This window comes from Canis lupus, chromosome 5 (assembly GCF_011100685.1).
Source record: "Canis lupus familiaris isolate Mischka breed German Shepherd chromosome 5, alternate assembly UU_Cfam_GSD_1.0, whole genome shotgun sequence".
Classification (NCBI taxonomy): domain Eukaryota; kingdom Metazoa; phylum Chordata; class Mammalia; order Carnivora; family Canidae; genus Canis; species Canis lupus.
This window is the reverse complement of record NC_049226.1, coordinates 16,162,258-16,187,791: the sequence shown is the minus strand read 5'-3', so window position 1 is coordinate 16,187,791 and position 25,534 is coordinate 16,162,258. Positions and strand designations below refer to the sequence as shown.

The 25,534-nt window shown below is 46.8% G+C and overlaps 1 protein-coding gene across 2 annotated transcripts in view; it reads right to left on the bottom strand.

Moving 5' to 3' along the window:
• The window catches only part of DSCAML1 (DS cell adhesion molecule like 1), a 344,746-nt gene that overhangs the window by 24,075 nt on the left and 295,137 nt on the right, over positions 1 to 25,534 (bottom strand). For both annotated transcript variants that reach the window (XM_038536014.1, XM_038536015.1), the window contains 5 exons: positions 14,219 to 14,386; positions 12,851 to 12,921; positions 7,994 to 8,234; positions 4,395 to 4,541; positions 2,055 to 2,210 (listed from right to left, as the gene is read on the bottom strand). In XM_038536014.1, the coding sequence (XP_038391942.1) occupies positions 2,055 to 2,210; positions 4,395 to 4,541; positions 7,994 to 8,234; positions 12,851 to 12,921; positions 14,219 to 14,386 (783 nt within the window). The remainder of the gene's footprint in view (positions 1 to 2,054; positions 2,211 to 4,394; positions 4,542 to 7,993; positions 8,235 to 12,850; positions 12,922 to 14,218; positions 14,387 to 25,534) is intronic.

Below are 25,534 nucleotides of genomic sequence, written 5' to 3'. Positions count from 1 at the left end.
ATTTGCCTCCTACAAGCTGTGTGACCTTCATGAGTTGCTTTAACTCACTTGGCCTCCTCTTTTCACCTCTAAAATGGACATAATATGTACCTCATAGGGCTACTGGGAAGGCTCGTTCATGCTTATGACCACACATGAGACCCATGTCAAATGTGACTGTTCTGGATGAGACCTCATCTGACAGTGGCTTCCTTCTGGCCTGGGTCTCCCTTTGGGGGGCACTGAGTCCCTAAGGGGTGCCTGGGACCATCCGAAGCAGTCATTTCATTGCCACCACCTTGGTAGCTAGTAGGCCCCTGCTGTTTGCTACCACTGCATGTTTTGGAAAAGATTTTATAGTTAACTTGCTTCTTATAACAACTTGATGAGGCATCAAAGTCCCCATTTTATCATGAGGAAATAGGTTCAGAAAGGTTAAGTGACTTGCCAATAGTGGGCAGAGCTAGGACATGCCCTTCTGCTGTGCCCATCAGCGCCCCTCCACTCTGCAGAGCTGCCCCATGGGGCCCCGTTCCCTGCCTGCGCGCATCTCTGTGGATGGCTCCAGAGTCAGCTCTAAAGTGAACGGTTGAAAGCTCCTTGTGGGGAGGGATGGTGCTCTTGCACCTTCAGGTTCCCTCGTGGGGCCCCACCTTTGTCGAGCACATGGAGGTGCTTATGGCTCAGATCTTGCATCAGAATAGGAGGAAAGAAGGGGAGGGGCTCCTGTGGTTCCCATCTAGAGGCTAGGAAGATATGTGTGTGGTTCAGAAGCTCTGGAAGGAGCCAGGCTCTGAGCATGGTCCCCGTTCGCTTTGCACACCCGAGCAGGTGGCTCTGCCCGGAGCTGTCCCAGGAAATCTTGATGGGGGGATTAATGGCAGGAAAAGTAGGGCAGGCAGGTTGGTAAATATTTAATTGCTCAGAGCTTAAGGCGGGGTGGGGGCTGATCTAGGGGAAGGGCCCAGCTTAGGGAGGGGGAGCTGGGTTAAACCGGTCTGTTCCCGGATGCTGGGCTGTTTGGGGAAACTCGCTAGCATTACTCCCAGCCTGAGACCCTCCTTTTGGCGACTCGAATCCTCCAGCACCTTCTGCCAAATTGCACAGGAGGGACCCAGACAGTGGGAACTTTGAGAAAACTGAGACAGTGAGGGGAAGAAGCCGCGATGCCAGTGGTGTGGCTGCTGCTACTGCCCACTGGTGCCAGCCACTCTTTACATGCACTGACTCTTAAAAATAGGGCACCTGCCTCAGAAGGTTTAAGAATCAGCTAAGTGATGGTGTTGGGATGGGGTGAGGCAGAAAGTGGAGGCTGGAAGCAGGAGCCCAGAGCTGTGTGTGGTCACACACCTCCTGGACGTGGTAGGCGGTTCATATGAACGAGGCCCCCTGGCGGTGTGCAGCTCTGGGCCCTGGGTGGGAGTCCGGCTCTTCTCACGGCCTCTTCTCTGCTGGGTTGACTCAGCTCCCAACTTGCCCCATCTCCTTACTTGTCACTCCACCCTGGATGTTTGCCTCCTTATCTCTGCTTTTCCTCTCATTCTGCCCCATGGGGAACGGCTTTGAGATCAGAGCTCCAAATGGAGGCAGAGCCCATTCTCTCCCTGAGAGCCTCCCCAGCACACCAGAGTCCAGGGCCTGGTGCTCTCTGGGGCCTCTGCAGGATGACTGCCAAGTCCCCAACCTGAGATGTGTGGCGTGATGCTCCTTGCCAATCCCAACCATCTGTATCCAGAGGACAGCAGGCAGAAACTTGCAGGGGAGCAGATGCCACAAAAAGGATGCTCTTGGGTGGGGGTGGGACCTAGTGCTGCGGGGAGAGCCGAGGGCATGGGTTCCGCTTGCTTATATGTTTATGCAGGAGTCCCAAAGCATCTCTCCACCACCTACGAGGCTGTGGTCTCCCCAAGCAGGGCCCCCGAGTGCTCAGAGCCACCCTACAGTGACCCAAAGGGACAGGACACAGGACAGTGCCCTGCTCTCACCCTTCTCCTTGGGCAATGCTCAGCAACAGGCCCTGGGGGGAGCCTGGCGGGCGAGCGGAGGCCGGGCTGGGTACCGCGGAGAGGACTCACCGTCCTCCTTGGTCTGGATGTAGAGCACGCTGCTGCGCACGCCGTCCCCGGCTTGGGTGTAGGCCAGCACCTGCACGCTGTAGTTGGTGAACTTCTCCATACCTCGCAGCTCCACCCGCTCTCGCGTCGTGGTGATGTTCTGCATCTCGCCCCACTCTGCCAGAGACAAGCTGCCTCTGAGTGTGGCCGGGTGGCCGTGCCTGGTCCCCCTGCGTGGCCCCTCCGCCAGCCTGGGCTCCGCTGGGCTCAGATCTCACTCCATGGTAGTGGAGACTAGGGGACCTGACCCCCAGGTGCACGGGGGCGGATCTGGGGCACGCTCCCAGGCCACATCTCACCCCAGGTGGCCCAACCAGGGTGAGGGCATTCGCCAGGGCTCAGCCCCAGGGACCTTGTACCAAATTCAACTTAATACTCTCCCTTTGGAAAACTTCCATCTCTCCAAGCACCTTTCCCCCTCTTCCACCCAACTCCCTCTCCATGTGGGGGATCCCAGTGTGCCTGGGGCCTAGAGGGGAGCCTGGAGCGGGTGGGACCATCACAGCCCTTCTTCCTTGCTGCCCCAGGGCCCCCTTGGGCTCTCAGATCACTAGGCAGTGTGTCACCAGGCAGTGTGTTACCGTGCGATGACTGGGGATGAGCTGAGGCTGCCTTCTCTGTGTCTGCTTGTTCTTGGGCCAACATCCTGAACTCTCAGCAGTGTAAGGAGCTAAGTCCCCTTCCCTTCTCATCACCACTGAGGACACCCTCCACAGGAAGAACCCGCACGGAGAATCTGGGAAAGGCTGGTAGAGGGGACAGCCTTGGCCAGGAAGGGCCAGGCCTCCCTCCAGTTCAGCGAGGACCTGTCATCTGGCTTTGCCAAGGAACTTAGTGTAGGCTGAAGAAGAGCTTAGGGAGAGGGCCCCCAGGGAAGGCCAGGGTCTTAGAAGGAGGAAGAGAGACAGGCTCCTGAGCTGACAGCCGTCCACGGGGACCACTGGGCTTTCAGAAAGTCAGGCCCACACAGTGGCTGAGGACAGGCTTTGTGGAAGCCTGCAAACCCACCCCAGAGCCTTCCTGGGGACCTGGGGCGGGCAGAGGGCCGGGCCAGCGGAGGGCAGCAGTCTGCCGGAGTCAGGGAGTGAGAGCACCATGCCCAGCCAGAGGCAACTCCGGATCAGTTCAGGGAAGCCTCAGAAGCCGGAGCAGCAGGACCTGCCTTTTTAAGAAATCAGAAACTGGGGTAGTCCTGTCCAGGATGGGAGCCAGAGACAGGCACAAAAGGAGGACAGCATGGCCAACAAGTCAGGTGCCTTTGGAGTTTAGAGAGGCCATGCTTTCCTTACCTGAAGGGGCTGAGCTAGGAATACCGTGGGCTTAGGAAAAGAGGAAGCAAGCTCTGGAAAACGAGGGACCACCCCTTATCTGGTGCAGAACAAATATGTGAACTTGGGACACCTCCTGAGATCTGGCCCCTGAGCTCCAGGCCTCTGAGCTCTCAGAGGAGCAGTGGAGGTGGTGGCAGGGAAGACACTTCCCATGGGCAGTGCGTCTGCCAGTGGTGGAAGGCTCAAGATGCAGGAAGCTAACCTCCCTGTGGCCCTTTGTGACCCCCCCAATAGAACACACCCATGGTTTGGGATGCTGGGCCTCTGACTTGTACAACTGCAGACCTCCCGGGTCACGGCAAGGTTCCCGTGTGCCCCTGCGGGCAGGGGCGTGGTGTGTTTGTGGGGCTACACAAGACTGTTTGGACTGGTGTATCCCAGGGCAAGGAGGGCACCCCCAGGGTTGGGCTGCTGTCTTGGGTTTCATCCTACCCCAGGTCCACTTCCTGCTCTCCACCCTTCTCCTTCTCCAGGTCTCAGGCAGCTCATCTGCACGGACTGCTTGCCTGGCTGCCTGGCCCAGCGGCGCCCCCCTCCCAGGTTCTGGTAACCCTGCTTCCTCCTCTTGCCCCTTCTGGCTAGGTGGTGATGACTAGGCCTTGGTGCCCCAAATTCTCTGCACACCCTTCAGAAAGCAGTACCCCCATGAAACTCTTCGATTGCCCCGTTTGAGTGTCCCAGCTGTTCCCTGCTGGGGCCCTGCCTAAGATCAACACATTATGTAGAAAAGCACATAGGCCCCATCACATCCCCAGTCATCCCCACGCACACTGGCCTCCAGGAGCCACTGGCATCCCACCCCCAGCGCAGAGGAGCCCTGGCTCTGGCTGGAGAGCGTGCGTACCTGCGGAGGGCTGCCCCTCCACCTGGCTTCCCAGGGGAAGATGCTCAGCTCTGAGTGTAGATACGGACCCCCACTGGGCTTGCACCTCTCACCCCGAGACCCGGCCATTGCTCCCAGCAGACTCACCCCCGTCCACGTAGAGAGACCAGAAGATGACCCGATAGCCTTTGAGGACGCCGTTGAGAGTGCTGCGTGGGGGCTCCGACCAGGAGATGACCGCCACATCGGAGGTGATGGACAGGGCTCGGACGTTCTCAGGGGGCTGGCTGGGCACTGCAGGGAGCCGGGGGAGAAGGGTACTGGTCAGAGGGTACAGCCCCACATCCATGTCCTAGCCAGAGGGAGCTGGGAAGGAGCTCCTGACAGTGAGGAGAGTCTGGGCTGCATCGCTGGGAAGTGAAGCAAGTCTCCTCTCCTGGATTTGGGTAAATAGAGGTCTTTATAGGTTCAGTTCCTTGCTCTCCAGGTGGCAGTTTCCTGGTTCTGAGCATATGTAGAGGGCACAGGGTGATGAGCTCCCGGCATGAGCCCATGGGGATCCACCAGTGGGCACCCCACCCAGGGAGTCCACCTCTGCTGTTACAGAGCCTGGAAGATCTCCAGCCCAGCCCTGGTCTTATCTGATGGCTGTTGGCCCTGTTGTGGCATCTGACCAGGCGGTCTGAGCCCAGCCTGGCTCTCGGACCCCTTGCATCCTGATGCCAAGCTGATGGGAAGGAAAAGAAGGAAGTGGTCCCTTCACCCTGGTGAAGGGGAGAAGGGGTTCCATAGACACCTTTAGGGCTTCTGGGACCATTACACTTTTGTCCCTTGTCCCTGCACATGAACACATCAAAATGCCTCGGCTGATGAGAAAACACTTTTTGAAACCAACTTAGGTGGTGTGTCCTGCCTCTAACCCTCCTCACTGGAGAGCTACTGGGAACCTAAGTCCTGCACCCCAGGGTTGACCCCAGGACGGGTCAGTCTTTCTGAGATGGCAGACGCCAGGGGCGCTGGGCTCCAGGAGCCACCTTGCCTGGGGAGAACTTTGGTGGCACTTCCTGCTGGCTTCCTAGGAGCTGGGGCCAAAGGGAAAGGCCACGTCTGCCTTGCTCGGAGAGGGAGATAGGAGGCACAGGCTGGATGGAAGGTAATTAGATCCCATTGCCCCACAAGAGGCAACTCTAATTTTTATGAGCATTTAAATGATAATACATCATCCTAACGATCCTCTTTGAGAATGATTATTGTTTCATATTACTTAGGTGTAAAAATATAAGCACCATGTAATTAGGGACCCAGTGTAATAAACTAATACAGATCGCCCGTTCGAACAAAATGAAGGTAATATAATTATGGAAAAGACACTATTGCTAAAGCAGGGGCCCTTGAATACCCCAGGAGGAGTGCTAATATTGCCAGGAAACGATCAGGATCTGACAGGCTAACGAGGGCCTTAATTAAGTATGAAAAACTGCTGAGCAAATGCTGCTGGAAACTTCTTCCCTCTCTCCTCTTTTGTTTTGAAAATGACTCTATAGTCCAAGCTGATCTCTCCCTGTTGGAAATTCTAGGCACCCCACCCCGGAGCAGGGGAGGTGATGCCCCGCTGGAAGCCAAAGGCGAGCCTGGCCTGGCTATTTCCTAGCCCTGGTGGAGAGAAGCTCAGCATGTGGCGGGGCGCGCCCCTGTGGTCTCCTGGCAGTTGTTCCCCTGCCCGTGCCTTCCCCGGGCATCCTGGGTCCCCGTCACTTGGTCCTGCATCCAGCCTTGCTCCCAAGAGAGAGGGTGACGATGGGGTGAAGGAGAAAGAGTATGGGTATGACCTAGATTTTGATCCAGGCTCTGTTCTTTACTAGATAGGTGATTCTGGACAGGCTACTTAGCTTCCCTGAACCTTGGCTCCTTTTATGGGCAATGCCCTAGCTGTCGGGAGGCTCAAAGGCAGGTGCTCCCAGCCCAGCAGCACCAGCAGCACCTGGGAATTTATTTGAAATGCAAAATGGATTCAGCTTGCTCAAGCAGAAGCTCTGTGGGGAGGGCCCAGCAATCTGTTTACAGCCCTCCCGGAGATTCAGATCTGTACACTGAGGTTTGAGAACCACTGGGTTAGAGCACCACTTAGGATCAGTACTGTGTGAAGAGCTAACGAGCCAGCATCCCACCCAGCCAGGCCTGTGGCCAGCAGCACAGAGGGGAGGCGCTAGTTGGGGGATGGATTCGGTGTGCGAATCCATGCGATGAGGAGATGGGGGACTCGTGAGACAGTTGTCTCGTGAGACAACTGGGGTTCTCTGCTTGCTATGTGCCCTTCCCTCTTTTTGTGTTCTTCAGTTCCCCTTCATCCTAAAGCCCAGCTTGTGCCCCAGAGCCACTGAATGAGGATCTTGGGAGATAGAGCCTGGGCATCAATATTTTAAGATCTCCCCAGATAATTCTAATTCATAGCCAAAGTTAAGGACCACTGGTATCAGCTAATGCACTTTCATGTGTTTCTGACCTGATGTGTCTGTAGACACCTCCCAAGGGTGTCTACATTTTCAGAGAAGATAAAGTAGAGAGAAGGCATTGCTTAACCTAAACACTGCTTCCCCAGTGCAGGGCTTGGAACTCACGACCCTGAGCTTAAGACCTGAGCTGAGGTCGGGACGCCTGGGTGGCTCAGCAGTTGAGCATATCCCTTTGGCTCAGGGTGTGGTCTCGGAGTCCTGGGATCAAGTCCCACATCAGGCTCCCTGCATGGAGCCTGCTTATGTCTCTGCCTCTTTCTCTCTCCCTGTCTCTCATGAATAAATCTTAAAAAAAAAAAAAATGACCTGAGCTGAGGTCAAGATTTGGACACTTAACCTACTGAGCCACGCAAGCACCCAGGGAATGACTTTCTAATGGTGGAATGCTGGGTATTCTGGTGGCTTTATGCCCTTGGGATGATTAGTCCCCTCCCTCTGCTGAGGAAGTGTCAGAGGCAGTGATGGTTTCAATTTCAGACCCTGGTTTGGGGTTGGGGCATCAAGAAGGACGCTTAGGAGAACGCTTTGCTTCTTTCTTCTGCTCTATAGGCAACAAGGGCCATGTCTCTTCTTTCAACCTGGCACAGGCTCAGATACCAGCTGGCCTTTCTCTATGCTCAGAGAGCAGGCACATTCTTGCGTTGTCCTAACCCTGTCCCCCCAAAAACTGGGTCCTGCCATTTGCTCCTCAGAGTGTGGGGTCCTCTCCAGTCTTCAAAAAACTAGATTTCGAACAGTGGGCTCTAAATCCTCTGCCACATGGATCTCAGAATTTCTTAGCCCCCGGTCTCATCTCAGGCCCCTCAAACAGGTAGTGGACAGGCTCCAGCCCAGAAGTACAGAGATAACGTGGCTTCTGCCCCTTTTCCAATCTCCAGGTTGTAAGGGAGGAGAAACAGGACAAGGGTGTAGAGGAAGGGCCTGGGGAGAGAGGTGAGTGAGAGCCAGAATGAGGGAGCAACATGGATGGAGAGTCAGATGGGTGACATGCAGGTGCTCGGATGGGCGGAGCATCAGCAAGCAATGGATAGAGTGTCAGCCAGTGGACTGAGAGGCCCGGGGTGCTCCGGGGACCAGCATCTTGAAGAGCCAATGGGCAAGAGGAGGTGGAGGGACCCAGGGAGCCCATGTGCCTCACAGCACAGTGATGCAGTAGAAAGGAGCAGTAGAAGTGCCCTGAGCCCTCCCTGGCAGCCCTGGCCCCACACCCCTACCCTGTGTGGCTGCCCTCACCGTCCTCCAGGGTGGTGGCATTGATCTCACTGGATGAAGGTCCTGTGCCAGCCCGATTGAAGGCCTGGACCACCACCCCATATTGAGCGAACTTCTTGAGGTTGTCCAGGGTGTAGACCTCGCTGTCCCCAGTGGCCTTCATCTCCACGATGCTGTACTGCCCGTTGCTCCCAGGGCTGTTCTCCCTGTAGCCAATCTGGTAGCCCCGTATGACGCCATTCTGCAGCTCCTTCTTGGGGGCCTGTGAGCATGGTGGGGGGAGGGGAGACAAAGACACCATGGTGCTCTGAGCTGATGCTCTTAAAGCTGAAGTCAGATCATGTCACTTCTCTGTTCCCTTCAAAGGCTCCCATCTCTCTTGGAGTGAAAGCCAAAGCTCTTACAATGGCTACATAACTCTACACAACCTGACCCCCCCGTTACCTCTTGGGTCTATCTCCTCTTCCCCATGCTTCCCATGCTCCAGCACACTGGCCTCTTGTGGTTCACACTGGGCCTATCTCCATTTCAGGAGGAACGCTCTTTCCTTGGATAGCTACGCAGCTTGCCTCTTCACCTCTGTGGTGTTCTTGTTGAAATGACTCTGTCTTAATGAGGCCTTCCTTACGCTTTTTAGGTAAGATTGTTCCCTGCCCTCTGTTCAGTATTCCTTACATTTCTTCCTGGCCCCCATCACTTCTTGGATTGACCTTTCTTCCTCCATGCTTTATTTTTCTCCATTGCACTTAGTATCACTGGACATTCTATATATTTGACTTATGTGCCCATCTGTTCCCATTAGAATATAAACACCATGAGGATGAAGAGTGTTATCTGCTTTGTTTGCTCTTTGCTGTACTCTGTCTAGAACGATGGCTGATACGTAGGAAGCCCTCAGCACACAGTTATTGAATGAATGAATGAATGAATGAATGCATGCATGAATAGGGATATCCTTTGACATGGGCTCAGGAGCCTGGGAGAAATGGAACAGCAGACAAAAAATAACCAGATGGAGAGGAAGGTGAGAAATTAGCTTGAATAAAAAGAGAGTCTCAAGATAGCACATCACACCCTCTAGGACAGCTATGGTCAAAAAATGGAAAACGAGTGTTGGCAATGATGCGGGGAAACTGGACTCGCACACAACTGGTGGGAATGCAAACTGGCGGACAGCAGTCTGGCAGTTCCTCAAAAAGTTAAACACAGAATTACCACATGACCCAGCATCTCCATTCCTTGGTACATATACCCCCAAGAACTGCAAGTGGAGACTCAGACAGGTTCTTGTCCACCCAGGTTCATGGCAGCATTCATTATTCATCATAGCCAAGAGGTGGAAGTAACCCAAGTGCCCATTGATGAATGAATGAATAAACAAAACGTGGTCTAGAAATGCAATGGGATATTATTTAGCCTGACACTTAGCTTATTACTCAGTCAGAATGAAATTCTGACATAGGCTACCACATGGCTGAACCTTGAAAACATCATGCTAAGTGAAAGAAGCCAGACACAAAAGGACAAATGATATCTGATACAGTTTGTATGGGATCCCTAGAACAGTCAAATTCAGAGTCCAGGAGTAGACCAGAAGTTACCGGAGGCTGGTGGGGGGTGGAACTTATCAGTTAACAGGTACAGAATTTCTGTGTTGGGAGCACAAGGAAGTTCTGGAGATGGATGGTGGTGTGGTGATGGCTGTACAACACTGAACGTACTTCATGCCACTGAACTGTGCACTCAGGCATAGATAAAATGGTAAATTTGATGTCCATAAAATGGTCCATATATTTTACCACAATTAAAAAAAAAAAGAGTCCTTGGTTTCGGTGTGTGCCCAGCCCTTCTTGGAGAATGTGGCTAGATTGCCCCCTGACATCATGGCTAGGGGCTGGGGTACTGGGGGCTGAGATCTGAAGCCAGTGCCCAGATGGAGGGACAGAGATGGACAGGACACATGGTAAGAAGGGGGGGCATTTTGGAGCTCTGGCTAGGCTGGTGGGAATGATGGATTGACTCCAATCAGCAAGGGGATCAGAATAAACAGCAATAGCATGAGTCTGGGGGCTAGAAAACATACTCTTACCCAAGCTTCAACCTTGATACACAACCACACACACACACACACACACACACACACAACCCTGATACATCTCATATACGGAACCATGAACACACACATTCAGACCCATCAAAGCAAACATCCTAATCTGCCCACCTACTTAGAGTCAGATATGTTTAGACTCAGAGATAGAAACTGGCTCATTGAACAAGCAGACTAGCCCATCTATAAATTGAGAGAGAGCACCCACCCCAGTGCATATCAAAACAACTTGAATCAGGGTTTTAAAGACAATGAAGTTAATTTAAAAGCCCACCTTTTATTATACTAAAAACTAGTGAGATCAAAAACAATTAAGTTAGTAAAACAGCCCCACTGTTTTTTTTTTTTAATTCAATGAATGTTTTAAATGAACTGCATTTTAAGCTCACTGTTAACTCAATAAAATGAAGTTTTTAATTTAACATAATTGTTTTGAACTCACTAAATAGGTGTGTGTGTATTTAATTGACTTGACTTTTTGTTAATGCCTGAATAATGTTTCTCTGCACTTGGGCAGTCCTGTTTGCCAGTCTGTAAGTGAGCAAATTCCCAAATTCTCATATCTACCCATGCATATCCACACACACACAGGCATCTATTCTAGAAACAAACATATCTTCAAGAGCGATACCCCGTCTTCACAATGATGCATGCTCTCAGATTACATATACACGTCCGTATTGCCATGCACTGATATATACAACATGCATGTCCACATGACCAGAGCTGTCTACACCATGATGATGTTGTATACCTGCGCAGAGCACCACACAACATATTCACATCAACCAAGACAGGGGTCTTGGATGGGCATCCAGACACACCCTGCTATATCCACATATATATTCACATATTAATATAAATCTTGACAGATCTTTCTTCCCTTCTCTCTCTCTTTCTTCCTATTTCTTTTTCTCTCTTCCCGTCCACTGTTTCCCTCACCCCCAACAGGCACACTCAGGATTTAAATCAATCTTAACAATATTTCTCTGAAGCATTAAGAAATCAATAGGGCTGATTGCAAATTTATGTCATAAAGCAGTGGTGATCCATCTCACAGAAAGAGTCTTAAAATGAAGTGACTTATCTTTCAAGTGAATCTTTATTTTTCATTAATCTGTTTCTTGGTGTTAAAAAAAAAGTCCCCTGAGAAGTCAGGCCACAATTTATTGATGGGCTGGTTCATTCTGAAGTTCTAACTTTCTAATCAATTTTATTTTTCATTATGAGATTTTGGAGAAATAAATCTGATTCTAAATTTTTATCGACCTCATGGTCTGAGCTTTGTAGCCAAATGGCTCAGTGTTTTACATAAGTATTCATCCCCTCTCTCCACTTTCTGGCTTCCTGAGAATATTCCTAGGACATGGGTCTAGAACTAGCATGCAGACAGACTTGGGGTTAGACTCTAGGCTTCATCCCCAGTTTTGGAGGAAAGCCCTAGAGCCCAGATCTGAATCTGAAGGGGAACCATGGCTCTGGGCATCTGCGAGGTGGGCTGGTTCCCAGGAATTACCAGCTTCCCAGTCTGTGCTTCACTTCTATCCTGGTCATTTCTCTAGGGAAGGAAGGAACCAGGTTTTGCTCTGTGTGCATGTGCATGTGTGTGTGTATGCACACATACACAAGAATGTAGTCTTTTTAAGAAAAATATCATTAAGCTCTTCTCTTGAAGGGCCCAGAGGAGGACTGAAGTGCTCTTCCTATCAGAAGCTAGGTTCCTGATGCAGACAAGGCATCCCCTGCAATCCCCACTGGTGAGATGGGAACATGTATGGGCCCGAAGAAAGCTTCCTGTTCCTGAACTCCATGCAGTGGGCTGGGGCTCCAGACCATGCACATTTAATTTCTGCCTCTGTCACTATTTGAATGGTGTGGGCCAGTCACCTTGCATCTCTCTGCCATGGCCTCCTCTGATGGATGAGGATACAGATACCTCTTCTGGCCACCCTCCAGGAACAGAGGGTCAGACAAGTTAGTATAGGAAAATACTTGGAGCTTGCAAGATGAGTACAACAGGCAGCCATCACTACTGGTGGCCCTCGTGTGCCCAGGTGGGGATGTGACAGTGAGGCCAGAGCTTCCCAGGACAGTGTTTATTGGTCCTGCTTAACCTTATTCTGATCTGTTTCTCTGTGCGACCAGCTGTGTGACCCTGTAAGATTTTTCTTAAGTGACAGGGTCTTCAGACAGCCTGTAGAATTTATAGGCCTATGCTGCAGAACATACTGGTCTGTTTTATCTGCAGCTCATCTACCCCTGGAGGAAGGGAAGGCAGTTATTTTCACTCTGATTTTATAGAGGAGGAAACTGAGGCCTGAAAACCCCAAGACTCCTGTGCATGGCCTCACCAGGAGAAGATGGAGGGGGGCTCATATCACCATAAATCCCAGCTCCAATCACAGGACCAAGACAAAGGGGAGACCCTGTCCTGTCATCTCCCACCATCCTCAGGGCCCCCTTGAACTTTGTACAGAATCAAATCCAACTTCTGACCTATTACAAGATGTGGAGTTTGGAAGAGAGGCCAGTATGGTAGAAAAATCATCTCCTTCCCTTGGCACTGCCAACTTCTTGGTGGGATTGGTGGGGGGACCCAGCCCTGTATCCTCGTGTCTTTCCTCCCCACTGACTTCATTTGTTTAGCAAAACACAAGCATTAGAATTATAAGAGACTAGAGACCAGCAAGCTTGGTAGGGCTTCACTCCTGGGTTGAGGAGGGAGGAGGCATGGAGGCATTTAGCAGGGAAATGCTTTTGATCTTACTTACCTTCCAGGTCACTTGGATACTCTGTGAGGTTACTGGCTGCAAGGTGACATCCATAGGGGGCCCATCAGGAGCTGGTGCATGGAAAAACAACATTACAAGTCAAGTCTTAAAAGAAAAGAGGTCTATGTTCCCACTCTCATCCTGAGCAGGAGGATTGCTAGCGAACAGAGGAAAAGCTCATGCACAGAAGCAGGGAATCTTTGATTGAGCCCCCTGAAACCACCATAGGGCTTACATTTCCTCTCCTTTCTCCATGGCTTGCTGAAAATAGCAAACAATGACAATGAGATATTACTCTATATCCAGCAGACTGGCAATAATTTTTAGAAGTTTGATACTATCAAGTGTAGGCAACAGTGTGTAGTGGCAGGAATTCTAATATATATTGGCCATGGGAAAGCAAACCGGCACAATACTTTAGAAGTCATTCTGGCAATTTTTGGTTAAATGCAGAAATATGCTCATCTGATAACTTCGTAATTCCACAACTACTTAGTCCCATAAAGAAACCTGCAAACCTCTGTAAGCACACAAGTACAAAAATGTTCACAGCTCCAAACTATACACCATCAAAATGTTCATCTCCATTAAAATGGACAAAGAGCCTGTGGTATAACCACAGCATGGGGTGCTACACAGCACAAGTGATGAAACCCACAAAAATAGTATCAATTAAAACAAGAAAGACCCAGGAGAATATATTGAGAATAATTTCATGAATATATTTCACCAGAAAATAAGCAAAACTAAACTATATGCTTTACGTGGATGTACATTGTAGTGACAGTATAAGAAAAAGAAGGAAGAAGGGCTACTGGTTCCTTCACGGGGAGGACGGGGGCTATGGTTGGGAAGGGTTATGGGGAGAACCCTGGCATGCTGGTAATTCATAGTGAGTGTAGGTTATACTAGCTTGTACTTTATGATCATTTGTAAAACTGCACATATATGTTACATGTACCTTTGATATTATTTTATATTTTGCAAGAACAGGAGGAACTATAGAAAGAGAAAGCTTGTTTAAACTTTCAGACAAAATCCAAGACAAAGGTCACAGAAAATAATATGGGGCCCTAGTACTCTGCCCTTTGCAGATCTAGGATATCTGTCCTTTCTAGACAGGTTGGGGCCAGGGGAGTGAGAAAGAACCATAGACAGCTCCCCAAAGCCCAGCGTCTACAACTCCACCCAGAAAAGGTCAAACAGAAAAGCCTCCAATGATCCAGAGGCAAACACAAATAAATACCGTGGGATCTCTCTTTCTGTCTTCTAATTGCAAGCCCACCATCAGTGGACAGAGTGAATGTGGGCCTCAGGTGACCCCGATCCCCAAGGCCATGGGAAAGAGCCACAAGGCCAGGTACTCACCAGCCTCCTCAGTGCTGATGGTGAGCTCTTTGCTCGGCTCACTGCGGCCAATCTTGTTGAAGGAGTACATGCGGATGCTGTACACAGATGCTGGGTGCAAGTCCACAATGTTGGCCTGATTGATGGTGGGGGATATGTTGCGTGTGGACTGCTTGAAGTCCCAGGAATCTGCAGAGAGAGCACCCATTTCAAACCATTGTCAGGAAACCCCCACAACCCTTCCCCAGCCTCAAGTCTCAATCTCTCCTGTGGTACCCAGGAGAGGTCCAGCTCTATACAGACTGCAGCAAGAGGGCACAGGTCTTAACAACTCCATGAAGAGTACAAGGATTGTGTTCCATGAAGATCAAAGAGAACAAGGGATGCCTGAGAGTATGAGCAGCAAATGTACTGGCTCTCCTCTGTCCTGGGTCAACTTGTGAGTTCAAGCCTCAGAGGAGGCTCAGACAATATGTTTCCCAAGGCCCTTTCCAAGATCCCCATTTGCTTGCTAGTCTAAAGGATGTGATTATCCAGTGCCCTTCTCCCACACCACATCAGGGACCTGTTGTAGCCAGGAGATCCCTATCTACCCAGTGCCAAGGGAGAAGCCAAAACTTCTCCCCCTTTATCCTCTGTGTATGTCTCCATATCTCCTTTCCTTGTGCGCTTGTGTAGTGGTCTTGAGTGTAACTTGGTCTTCGAGGGGACAGACCAAGTACCAGAGTCCCCAGCCTAAACCCTACCCTCTTTCTCTCACTGGCAGGAGAATGTTCAATCTTTAGGGTCAGGAGCCAACAGAGAGATTAGCATGTTCCTGACTCATCCAAGGGGACTGGCAGCCCATTCCAGGGCTGTTTAACAAAATTGTAGAACATGAAAAATACCAGATAAATGCCACTCAGGAGTATTGTGACAGTAAACATTCTGCATCTCCAGAGGAATCCAGTCATTCATTCGATATAGTTTTGCTGTGCATCTACCAGGGGATTCCCAAGAAAAATGGGAAGGGGCTGCAGTCACAGCAAAGATCTTCCAAACCCCAAATTCATAACTAGATTACTTTATTGGCACTTCACTTTGAAAAGAAAAAAAAAGGCAGAGCACAAGGAAACAAGCTGATAGAAGGGCTTACAAATCTTCTTGGGGCATGTCATGATGTCACTATTAAGTCTAATTTTCCATGCCTTTTAAATCCACAGTAGAGGATCCTGAAAATTCTCAGTAGAAAAGATTAAATTGCATTCACTGCTGTTTAATCCCTAGAACAGGAGAGGATGCAAGCATATTCTAGAAAGACTGTTAGGAAGACTTCTTTTCCTTTTTTTAAAAAGGCTTAAACCTGATAAATCAGTTCACCAGAAGATACCAGAAGAGAGCATACCATGCCCTCAGATTCTGGTTAATTGAGGTCTTGATGGTTTTCAAAACACCACTTTTAGCTGCATAGGCTCAGCGTCTGTGAAGGGCACTGTCCCAGCTCCCCATCTGCAGTTTTGCATTTAATTCTTTGGTTTTATGAGCCAAAGTCACAAATGGCAGGCTGCGGATGCTCAGAAACACATTATTTTCTCCTTGTCTTTTAAAACACCCGAACCACCCTGGAGAGTCACTCTGTGGCTGGCAGGTTAAGCCAGAGCTGCAAATATGTGGGATCCTACCTGCTGTGGGCACCTCTTTCGTTTGGGAGGGAATGGGCTAGCAACACGGAAGCAGGTGTTCACTTCTCTCCGTGGCATCCGAGGAGCTGGTGCCAGCTGACATATCATACTTGATTTGCCCGTGTTTATAGGAGAGGGACAGTAATCACGAGGCAGGGAGTTCATTTTTGATGAGGGCAGGTAGGGGAAAGAGGCCCACATGACGTGTCTGAACACAGAGGCGCTAAGGAGAAGACACACCAATATAGATACGTTTAATTAACAGAGACTTGCTCTCTGTATTGGTTAGAAAGGCTTGCAAGTATTTTTTTTTTTTTTTTTTTTTTTTAAACATTTTTTTTTTATTTTTTTAATTTATTTATGATAGGCACACAGTGAGAGAGAGAGAGGCAGAGACACAGGCAGAGGGAGAAGCAGGCTCCATGCACCGGGAGCCCGATGTGGGATTCGATCCCGGGTCTCCAGGATCGCGCCCTGGGTCAAAGGCAGGCGCCAAACCGCTGCGCCACCCAGGGATCCCGGCTTGCAAGTATTTAAATGCACTATCAGAGTCACAGCACATGGGGGGTGTTGAGGATTGAAATTTATATAAACTGGCATGTTCTTCACAATAGAATCAGATTATTATTTCCTCATTTCTTTTTACCAGCATTACAGCAGTGATAACGTGTCCCTCTGTGTGCTTCGGTCCCCTGATATCAATCTGTCCCATTGCAGTGGGTGTTGACCTTGCTCATTTAGCTTAGGTGTCCTCCATCAGATTCCCCCGCTTATTATAAAGCTAATGCTTCCCCCTCTGTCATTAATGAGGGTCTTGGAGGGCTTTACTGAGAGATGTGAATAAACCACCACAGTTCCTCTTAGCTTCTCTTTGCTTGTGGTTTGCTTTGGAAAATGAAGTCTGTCACTTTTGTTTATGAGGAGATACTAGCTTTTGCGAGCTGGGGTTTCAATCCATCAGGCCTAGGGCCAGGGTATCCATTATACTCCACACTCATGTCACAGGCATATTCTTCTTTATTACTTCTCTGTATTTTCAAAAAAGTCTACAAGAATTGTATTATTAATATGTGTCAAGTGTGTTAAGTTCCTAAAATATCGCTCAGCACACATGATACAAATTTTCAAAGAAATAGAAGACTTGGAAAAACGGCCCTAATGTATTTTATCTCAGTGTGTTCATCTCCCTACTGTGTTTGCAAAATACAAAGAGCATCATCCCAAAATAGGTTTATAAGATTTGGGCAATTGAAAATAATCTTGATTTCTCGGATAGGAAAATCTTCTTCTCTATCACTTTTAGCATGTACGTGATTCTTATTTTTATATATGTTTATGTGTATAAAATGTTAATGTTATCTGATTCATTCTTCTGTTACCTTCTTAACTTGTTTCTATTATTTTTCCTCAGTTACAGAAACTACTACAGACATTCATTAGGGCTGTCTCTGTGTATTGGTCTGTGTTCTTTTCAGATAAATTCTAGTTAAGATATGATGGAGTAAAACCTGGGCTTTACCATTTATTGGGTGTTTGACAAAATATTCTCAAAAAAAGGAAGGATAATATTATTATTCCAGGTTATTTATGTGGTTCATGCATTAATATAAAAAACTGTTAGATAGGTGGTATACAGCAAATTTTCAAAAATTTTGTTGTTGTTATGCTCATGATCCTATTAGGCCTGTAAATTCCATAGAACCTTTCCACTGGACCAGAGACACTGGCATCACTGGTTAAAAATGAGCTGGTTATGGGACACCTGGGTGGCTCAGCGGTTGAGCTTCAGCCTTCGGCTCAGGGTGTGATCCCGGTCCTGGGATAGAGTCCCACATCAGGCTCCCTGCATGGAGCCTGTTTCTCCCTCTGCCTATGACTCTGCCTCTCTTTGTGTGTCTCTCATGAATAAATAAATAAAATAAAATATTAAAAAAATGAGCTGGCTGAAAATGTGGAAACTCAGATCCCACCCCAGAACTCCTGAGCTAGATAGAATCTAGATGTTTCCAAGGTTTCCACTGTGTTCTGTACACATTAAAATTTGAGAAGAACACTTCTAACTCACCACAACTTTCCCATCCTAGAAATACACACCACTTGTCCTGTATGATAATAAATACAACACTCAGAAACGTGTATGCTTGTGGTGAAGCCTTAATTTTATATTTATCTCCCAGAAAAAGATAGTCTCCATAGTGTTTTTTGTGGATCATGTGTCATCTTCTTTCCTCAGAGTTAGAGAATCTTACTGTGTAAAAAATGATCTTATTGGATAATTCAGGACACTCTCCTAAGTCCCAACCAGTTCTAAGTGTCTTGTTTCATCTTGGGTTCAATGATGAACTGCATCCATGGCCACCTGGTAAGTTATATTGTGTTCCAGGGACTAGCCATTCACGTCTGTGGCCGTCCAACTGTCTCATGAGGAGCAGGGATTGTACAGGGATGTGATACATTGGACTGGAGATTGGAGAATCTCCAGCCAAACTCATGTTCTTTTTTCTAAAAAACAGGCCTTGTTGTCTCTAAGCCAAACCTGGTCACCTTTTTGGAGCAAAAGAAGGAGCCCTGGAATATGAGAAAGGAGATAGTAGCCACACACCCAGGAGTGACTGAAGCAGGACAACACAGGTGAGAGGGTCAAGGGTCACAGAGGAAGCCAGACCTTAAAATATGGTTTGGGAAGTTCTGCTATAATGGAAGTGATTTTTGAGACACCTAAGTTTTCTGTTGTTGCTACACAAGGACATCTCCCCAACTTTTATTGTCTCTTAAACCCTCTACGCATCTCTTTCTGCTCCAGTGGTCTTCTGTCACATTGACATTGAGGCCCGAAGTCCCCTTGGACTGTGAGGGCCACCATGATCTGGCCACCATTCCATTGCTTGTGGGGGCCTGGGAAAATCTGTGCATGCTTCCGAGGAATTCTATGCTAAGCCATTTTTAGAGTTCTGTTTTTGCCTCATGTAAGAGATTGGAGAGGGAAGTGGCTGAGAGTGGGATTTGGTTTAGAAATCCCAGGAATACTGGAGACAGAAAGGATATGTGCTCTCCTGAGGCATTTCCAATTGTATGGAGGCTTCAGACATGACCCTCCGAAGTTCAGACTCAGAAATTTCATTATGTCACAATGTACCACATTAAAATCAGAAAATCGAATCCTCTGTTCCACTTTGAAATTTCCTTGTTCTTTGTAGGAACTAACATAGAAATTTCAAGTCTATATGCCCCAATTCCTCTACAGTAAAAGAATTTCATGAATCTCTTTACCTCATAGAATTCTTTCTCTTATTGAGGTATAATTGACATATACCATTATATTAGTTTCAGGTGTATGGCATAATACATACATTGTGCAGTGATCACTACTTTAAGTCTAGCTACTATCTGTCACCATATAGGGTTACAAAGCTTTTCCTTTCTTCCTTTCCTTTCCCTTCCTTTCCCTTCCTTTCCTTCCTTTCCTTTCCTTCCTTTCCCTTCCTTTCCCTTCCCTTCCTTCCCTTCCTTTCCCTTCCTTTCCCTTCCTTTCCCTTCCTTTCCCTTCCTTTCCTTTCCTTTCCTTTCCTTTCCTTTCCTTTCCTTTCCTTTCCTTTCCTTTCTTTTCCTTTCTTTTCTTTCTCTATTTCTTTCACCTAGGCTCCACATCCAGCATGGAGCCCAGCGTGGGGCTTGAACTCACAGCCATGAGATCAAGACCTGAGCTGATATCAAGAGTCAGATGCTCAACTGACTGAGCTACCCAGGTACTCCCAAAGTTTTTTTCTTATGATGAGAATCCTCAACATTTAGTCTCTTAGTAACTTTTAAACATGCAATACAATATTACTGTCTATAGTCATCATGCTGCCCATTACATCCTCATGGCTTATTTATTTTATGACTGGAAATGTGCACCTTCTAACGTCCTTCACTCATTTCACCCACCCTCAAAATTCTCCCCTCTGGTAACCACCAGTCAGTTCTCGACATCTACAAGGTTTATTATGTGTTTGTTTTGTTTTCAAATTCAACATATAAGTGAAATCATGTGGTATTTCTCTTTCTCTGTTTGACCTATTTCACTTGGCATAATACCCTCCAGGATTTATCCATGTTATTGCAAATGGTAAGATTTCACTATTTTTTTTTATGGCTAATATTCCATTGTGCGTGTGATATTGTGTGTGTGTGTGTGTGTGTGTGTGTGTACATCCCACATCTTCTTTATCCATTCATTTATCGATGGACTTCGGCTGCTTCCATATCTTGGCTATTATAAATAACACTGCAATGAACAGAGGGGTGCATGCATATTTTCAAATTAGTATTTTTTTCTTTGGATAAATATCTACAAGTGGAATTGCTGAATCATATAACAATTCTATTTTCAATTTTTTGAGAAACCTCCATACTGTTTTCCATAGTGGCTGCAGCAATTTATATTCTCACCAACAGTGCAAGAAGGTTCCCTTTTTTCCCACATCCTTGCCAACACTTGTTATTTATTATTTATTCAATTCTTTGAAGGCTGAGGAAGTTGAGGAAGCTGCAGAAGAAAAGTCTGGAGCTTGTAGAGGTTGATTCATGAGGTTTAAGGAAAAAAGCCATCTCTATAACATAAAAGTATTAGGTGAAGCAGCAAATGCTGATGTAGAAGGTGCAGCAAGTTATCCAGAAGATCTAGCTCAGATAGTCAACGAAGGTGGTTCCACTAACTAACAGTTATTTCAGTGTAGATGAAATAGCCTTCTACTGGAAGATGCCACCTAGGACTCTTATAGTTAGAGAGGGAAGTCAATGTTTGGCTTTCAAGTTTCAAAGGACAGGCTGACTCTCTTGTTAGGGCCTAATGCAGCTGGTTACTTTAAGTTGAAGCCAATGCTCATTTAACATTTGTCAAATCCTAGAGCCCTTAAGAATTATGCTAGGGGTGCCTGGGTGGCTGAGTCGATTAAGTGCCCGACTCTTGATCTCAGCTCAGGTCTTGATCTTAGGGTCATGAGTTCAAGCCCCATGTTGGGCTCCATGCCAAGTGAGGAACCTACTTAAAAAAGAAAAAGAATTATGCTAAATCTACTCTGCCCATGCTCTATAAATGGAACAGCAAAGCCTACTGGCACATCTGTTTATAACACGGTTTCCTGAATATTTTAAGCCCACTGTTGAGTTTTACTGCTCAGAAAAAAAGATTTCTTTCAAAATATTACTGTTCATTGAGACAATGCACCTGACAAGGGGTCTGATGGAGATGGGCAATGAATGTCATTTTCATGCCTGCTAACACAACATCCATTCTATAGCCCATGGATCGAGGAGTTATTTTGACTTTCAAGTCTTATTATTTTAAGAAATACATTTTATAAGGCCATAGATATCATAGTGATTCCTTGGATGGATCTGAACACAGTAAACAGAAAATCTTCCAGAAAGGATTTACCATTCTAGAAGCCACTAAGAACATTTGTGATTCGCGGGAAGAGGTGAAAGTACCAGCATTAACAGGAGTTGGGAAGAATTTGATTGCAACCCTCATGTAGACTTTGAGGGCTTCGAGACTTCAGCGGAGGAAGTACTGCAGATGGTGGTAGAAACAGCAAGAGAACCAGAATCAGAAATCGCGCCTGAAGATGGGACTGAATTGCTACAGTCTCATGATAAAACTTGAACGGATGAGCAAGACAAAAACTTGCTTCTTACAGATGAACAGAGAAAGTGGTTTCTTGAGATGGAATGTCCTCCTGGGGAAGTGGCTGTGAAGATTGTTGAAGTGACAACAGAAGATTTAGAATATTACATAACCGTAGCTGATAAAGCAGTGGCAGGTTTGAGAGGATGGACTCCAATTCTGAAAGAAGTTCTACTGTGGGTAAAATGCTATCAAATAGCATCTTATGGTAAAGAGAAATTGTTTGTGAAAGGATGAGTAGATAGATGTGGAAAACTTCATTGTTGTCTTATTTTAAGAACTTGCCACAGCCACCCAGCCTTCAGTAGCCACTACCTTGATGAGTCAGCAGCCATCAACATCAGGCAGGTACGTCCACCAGCAAAAACATTATCACTTGCTGAAAGCTCAGATAATGGCTAGCACTTTTTTTGCAATAAAGGTTTTTAAAATTAGGGTATGTACATTAAAAAAAAAACAGAAGACTATTACACACTTAACAGAGTGCAGTATAGTGTATGCATAACTTTTATATGCACTGCTTTATCTTGGTGATCTGAACCAGCAATGTCTCTGAGGTGTGCCTATAATTATTGATAAATATGAACTTGTTGCCACTTGTTAATTGTTCTTTGCCTATTTTGTAGTTTCTCTCTGTTCCTTCTCTTGCTCTTTTCACTTGTGGTTGGATGACTTTCTTTGGTGGTGTGCTTAAAATCTGTTCTCGTTATCTCTTGTATTTTGTTTTGTGTATCCCTTAACTAATTATTATAGATATTTTTACTACTTTTGTCTTTTAACCTTCAGACTAGCTTTATTAGTGATTAATCCACTACGTTTATTATATATTTACCTTTACCAGTGATATTTTTACATTCCTATGTTTTCTTGTTCCTGATTAATGCCTTTTTTTCTTCAGCTTGAAGAATTCCCTTTCACATTTGTTGTAAGATCAGTTTAGTGGTGTTGAACTCATTTAGCTTTTGCTTGTCTGGGAAACTTTGTTTCTCCTTCAATACTGAATGATAACATTTCTGGGTAGAGTATTCTTGGTTGGAATCCCATGCCCTCTTTGACACTTTGACTACACTATGCCACTCCCTTTTGGCCTGAAAAGTTTCTGAGAAATCTGCTGCTAGTCTTATGGGATTTCCCTTCTACATAACAAGTTGTTTTTCTCTTGATGCTTTCACGATTTTCCCTTTATCTTTAATTTTGATATTTTAATTACAATGCATCTTGGTGTGAATATCTTCAAGTTTATCTTATCTGGAACTCTTTGGGCTGCTTGGATCTGGATGTCTGTTTCCCTCCCCAGATTCGGGAAGTTTTCAGCATTATTATAACGTCAATTAAGTTTTCTGCCTGTTTGTTTCTTCTCAAGGAGCCCTGTAATGTGAGGGTTACTCTGCTTGCTACTGTTCCATACATCGCTTAAGCTATCTTCACTTTTAAAGATTCTTTTATCTTTTTTTTTTTTTTTAGATTCTTTTATCTTTTTGCTGCTCTGTTTGGGAGAGTTCCACTACCATGTCTTCCAGGTCACTGATCCTTTCTTCTGCTTTGTCTAGTCTCCTGTTGAACTCTTCTAGTGTGTTCTTCAGCTCTGTGACTTGTTTGATACTTTTTAAAAAACATTTTCTTTTTCTTTGTTGAAGTCCTCACTGTGTTCATCCATTCTTCTCCTAAGTTCAATGAGCCTCTTTATGACCACTATTTTGAATTCTTTATCAGGTAAGTTATTTATCTTCATTTCATTAAGTATTCCTTGTTCTTTCATTTGGAACATATCTGTATCTTCATTTTGCTTGACTCTCTGTGTTTGTTTCTATGTATTGGGTAAAATAGCCACCTCTCTCTGTCTTGAAGGAATGGCCTTGTGTAGGAGATGAACCCGAATGTTTAACCTTTCCCTAGCCCTTGGTTGTCTCTTGGACCTTTGTGATTGTCTAAGCAGACTGATTTATTCGTGATAGGTCCCAGTTGTTGAGGGTGTGCCAAGATCTGTCAGTGTTCCAGAGGGAGGGATCTTAGCACCTGCTGACTTTCAGGCTGATTGGAAGCCAGACTCTCAGACAGCAGCTTTTAAAGTATACAAATATATACAGTCCTATGGGACCACAATCACAAAACCTGCTGGCTTCTAGACCAGGCCATCTGGAGGTGTCCTCTTGGCAACAGTTGCAAGAAATCAAGGCTCCAGACAAGTGTATAAGCTCCTTTTCCGGGATGTACTGGTGAGCTGCAGTGAGGCCAAGGGAAAACACAAAGATGGCATTCCCCCAGTCCACATTCCCTTAGAACATTTTGGTAGTCTCTAGATGTGTGATAACCTGAAGCCTGCCCCTCAGGCTAAAGCTCCAGGACAAATAAATAGGCCTTTTTCATAGGAAGGCTGGGGTGTATTTCAGTCTGATGTCTGTACAGTATCCTGGGGGTGAGAGCCTGCCAAGAATTGTCTCTCTGATTGTTTCAGACTCATGGGGCCCTGAAACACAAGCCCGCCCAGTCACTAGACCCAGATGCTTTAGGGATGTCCTCAGTGTGGACTATGTGAATCTCCTGGCTTCAGCAGGGCCACAGGAGTTTTGGGGTGGGGTGCACCAGCTGACTTTAGTGGAAAAGAAGTGTTAATATTTATCAAGCATCTGTAATGCACCAGATGTGTTGCTGGATAGTGTAAACATTCACCATTTACTCCTTACTCCCCTCTTCCCCCACCCCCTTGATATCAGTACTATATCTCCATGGTATAGGTGACACCCATGTCACCAAGCCCAATTTCTCACTCAGCCTCTCGGGTGTGTTCAACACTTGGACCCCTCCCTTCCTCTTGAAACACTCTTTCCTTGGCTTCTCTGATAAAATACTCTCTGGCTTTTCTCATGTCTTGGGCTATTTTTAATCTCTACTTTGCAGATGCATCTTCCCTATCCTACCATTAATGGCTAGATGGAGTTCTTCCAGGCTCCACCCTGGGTTCTCCTTCTCTCACTTCATAGACTTTTTTCACAGTTGGCTTCTGTTTCCATCTATAGACAGATGACTCAAATATTTGTGTCCAGATGGATGTCTCCTTTGAACTCAAGACTCTTATAGCCAACTGTTCCCTTGACATCTCTTCTTGGATGTTTCAAAGGCAGCTCACACTCAACATGGACAAGACAGAAGTCTTGGCCATATACCCTATAAACCCATTGCCTTCCTGGGGTCCCTGTCTCAGGAAATGGGATCAAGGTGTGCCAGGTGTTTTTCTTGACTCTTCTCTCTATAAAAAAAGTCTTAGAGCTTCTGTGTTCCATGTAGCTTTTGAATCTCTCCATTTCTTTCCATTTCCATCCCTGCCCCAGGCCAAGCCACTGTCATCTCTCACTTGGACCAGGAAAATAACATCCTAACTAGCTAGCCTCCCAGAACCCACTCTGTGCCCCCTTCCATCTGTTCTCCACGCTGCAGCTGTCATTCATCCCACAAATTTGATCAAGCATTTCTTACAGGCCAAACACTATTTTGGCATTGAGAGTAGTCTCCTCAAACACAAATCTGATACTGCCATCAGATCATTTTACTTGCATAAAATTCTTCAATAGTTTTTCCTTGTTCTTGGGATAACAGCAAAATTTTTTTTACATTACCCCAGGCCTTGAGACATCTGGCTTCTATATACCTTTCTGGCTTTATCTTTCACCACTTTTTTCTTCTGAACTCCCACAACATTTACAGCCCTCTTTATTATATGGGGCTCATTGTTTCAGTAGCAACTGCCCTAAGAGATGCTAAGCTCCCTGAAGGCAGGAGCCATGTCTAAATCTTTGCCTGTCTCCCTCACTTGGCATGTGCTGGGCACTTATATCCCACTGTTGGTGTTAGATCAGAGCCCTTTTGGTCATTTACTTTGGACTTGGAATTCCTCTGCATTTTCTAGTTATAATTAATACCCTTGCTTTGCCTTTCCTTCCTTGCCACACGCAGCTGCCAATCACAGAAGGGTGTAGGGGGGAGTGTCCCAGAAAGTGGTCCCCTTTCCTC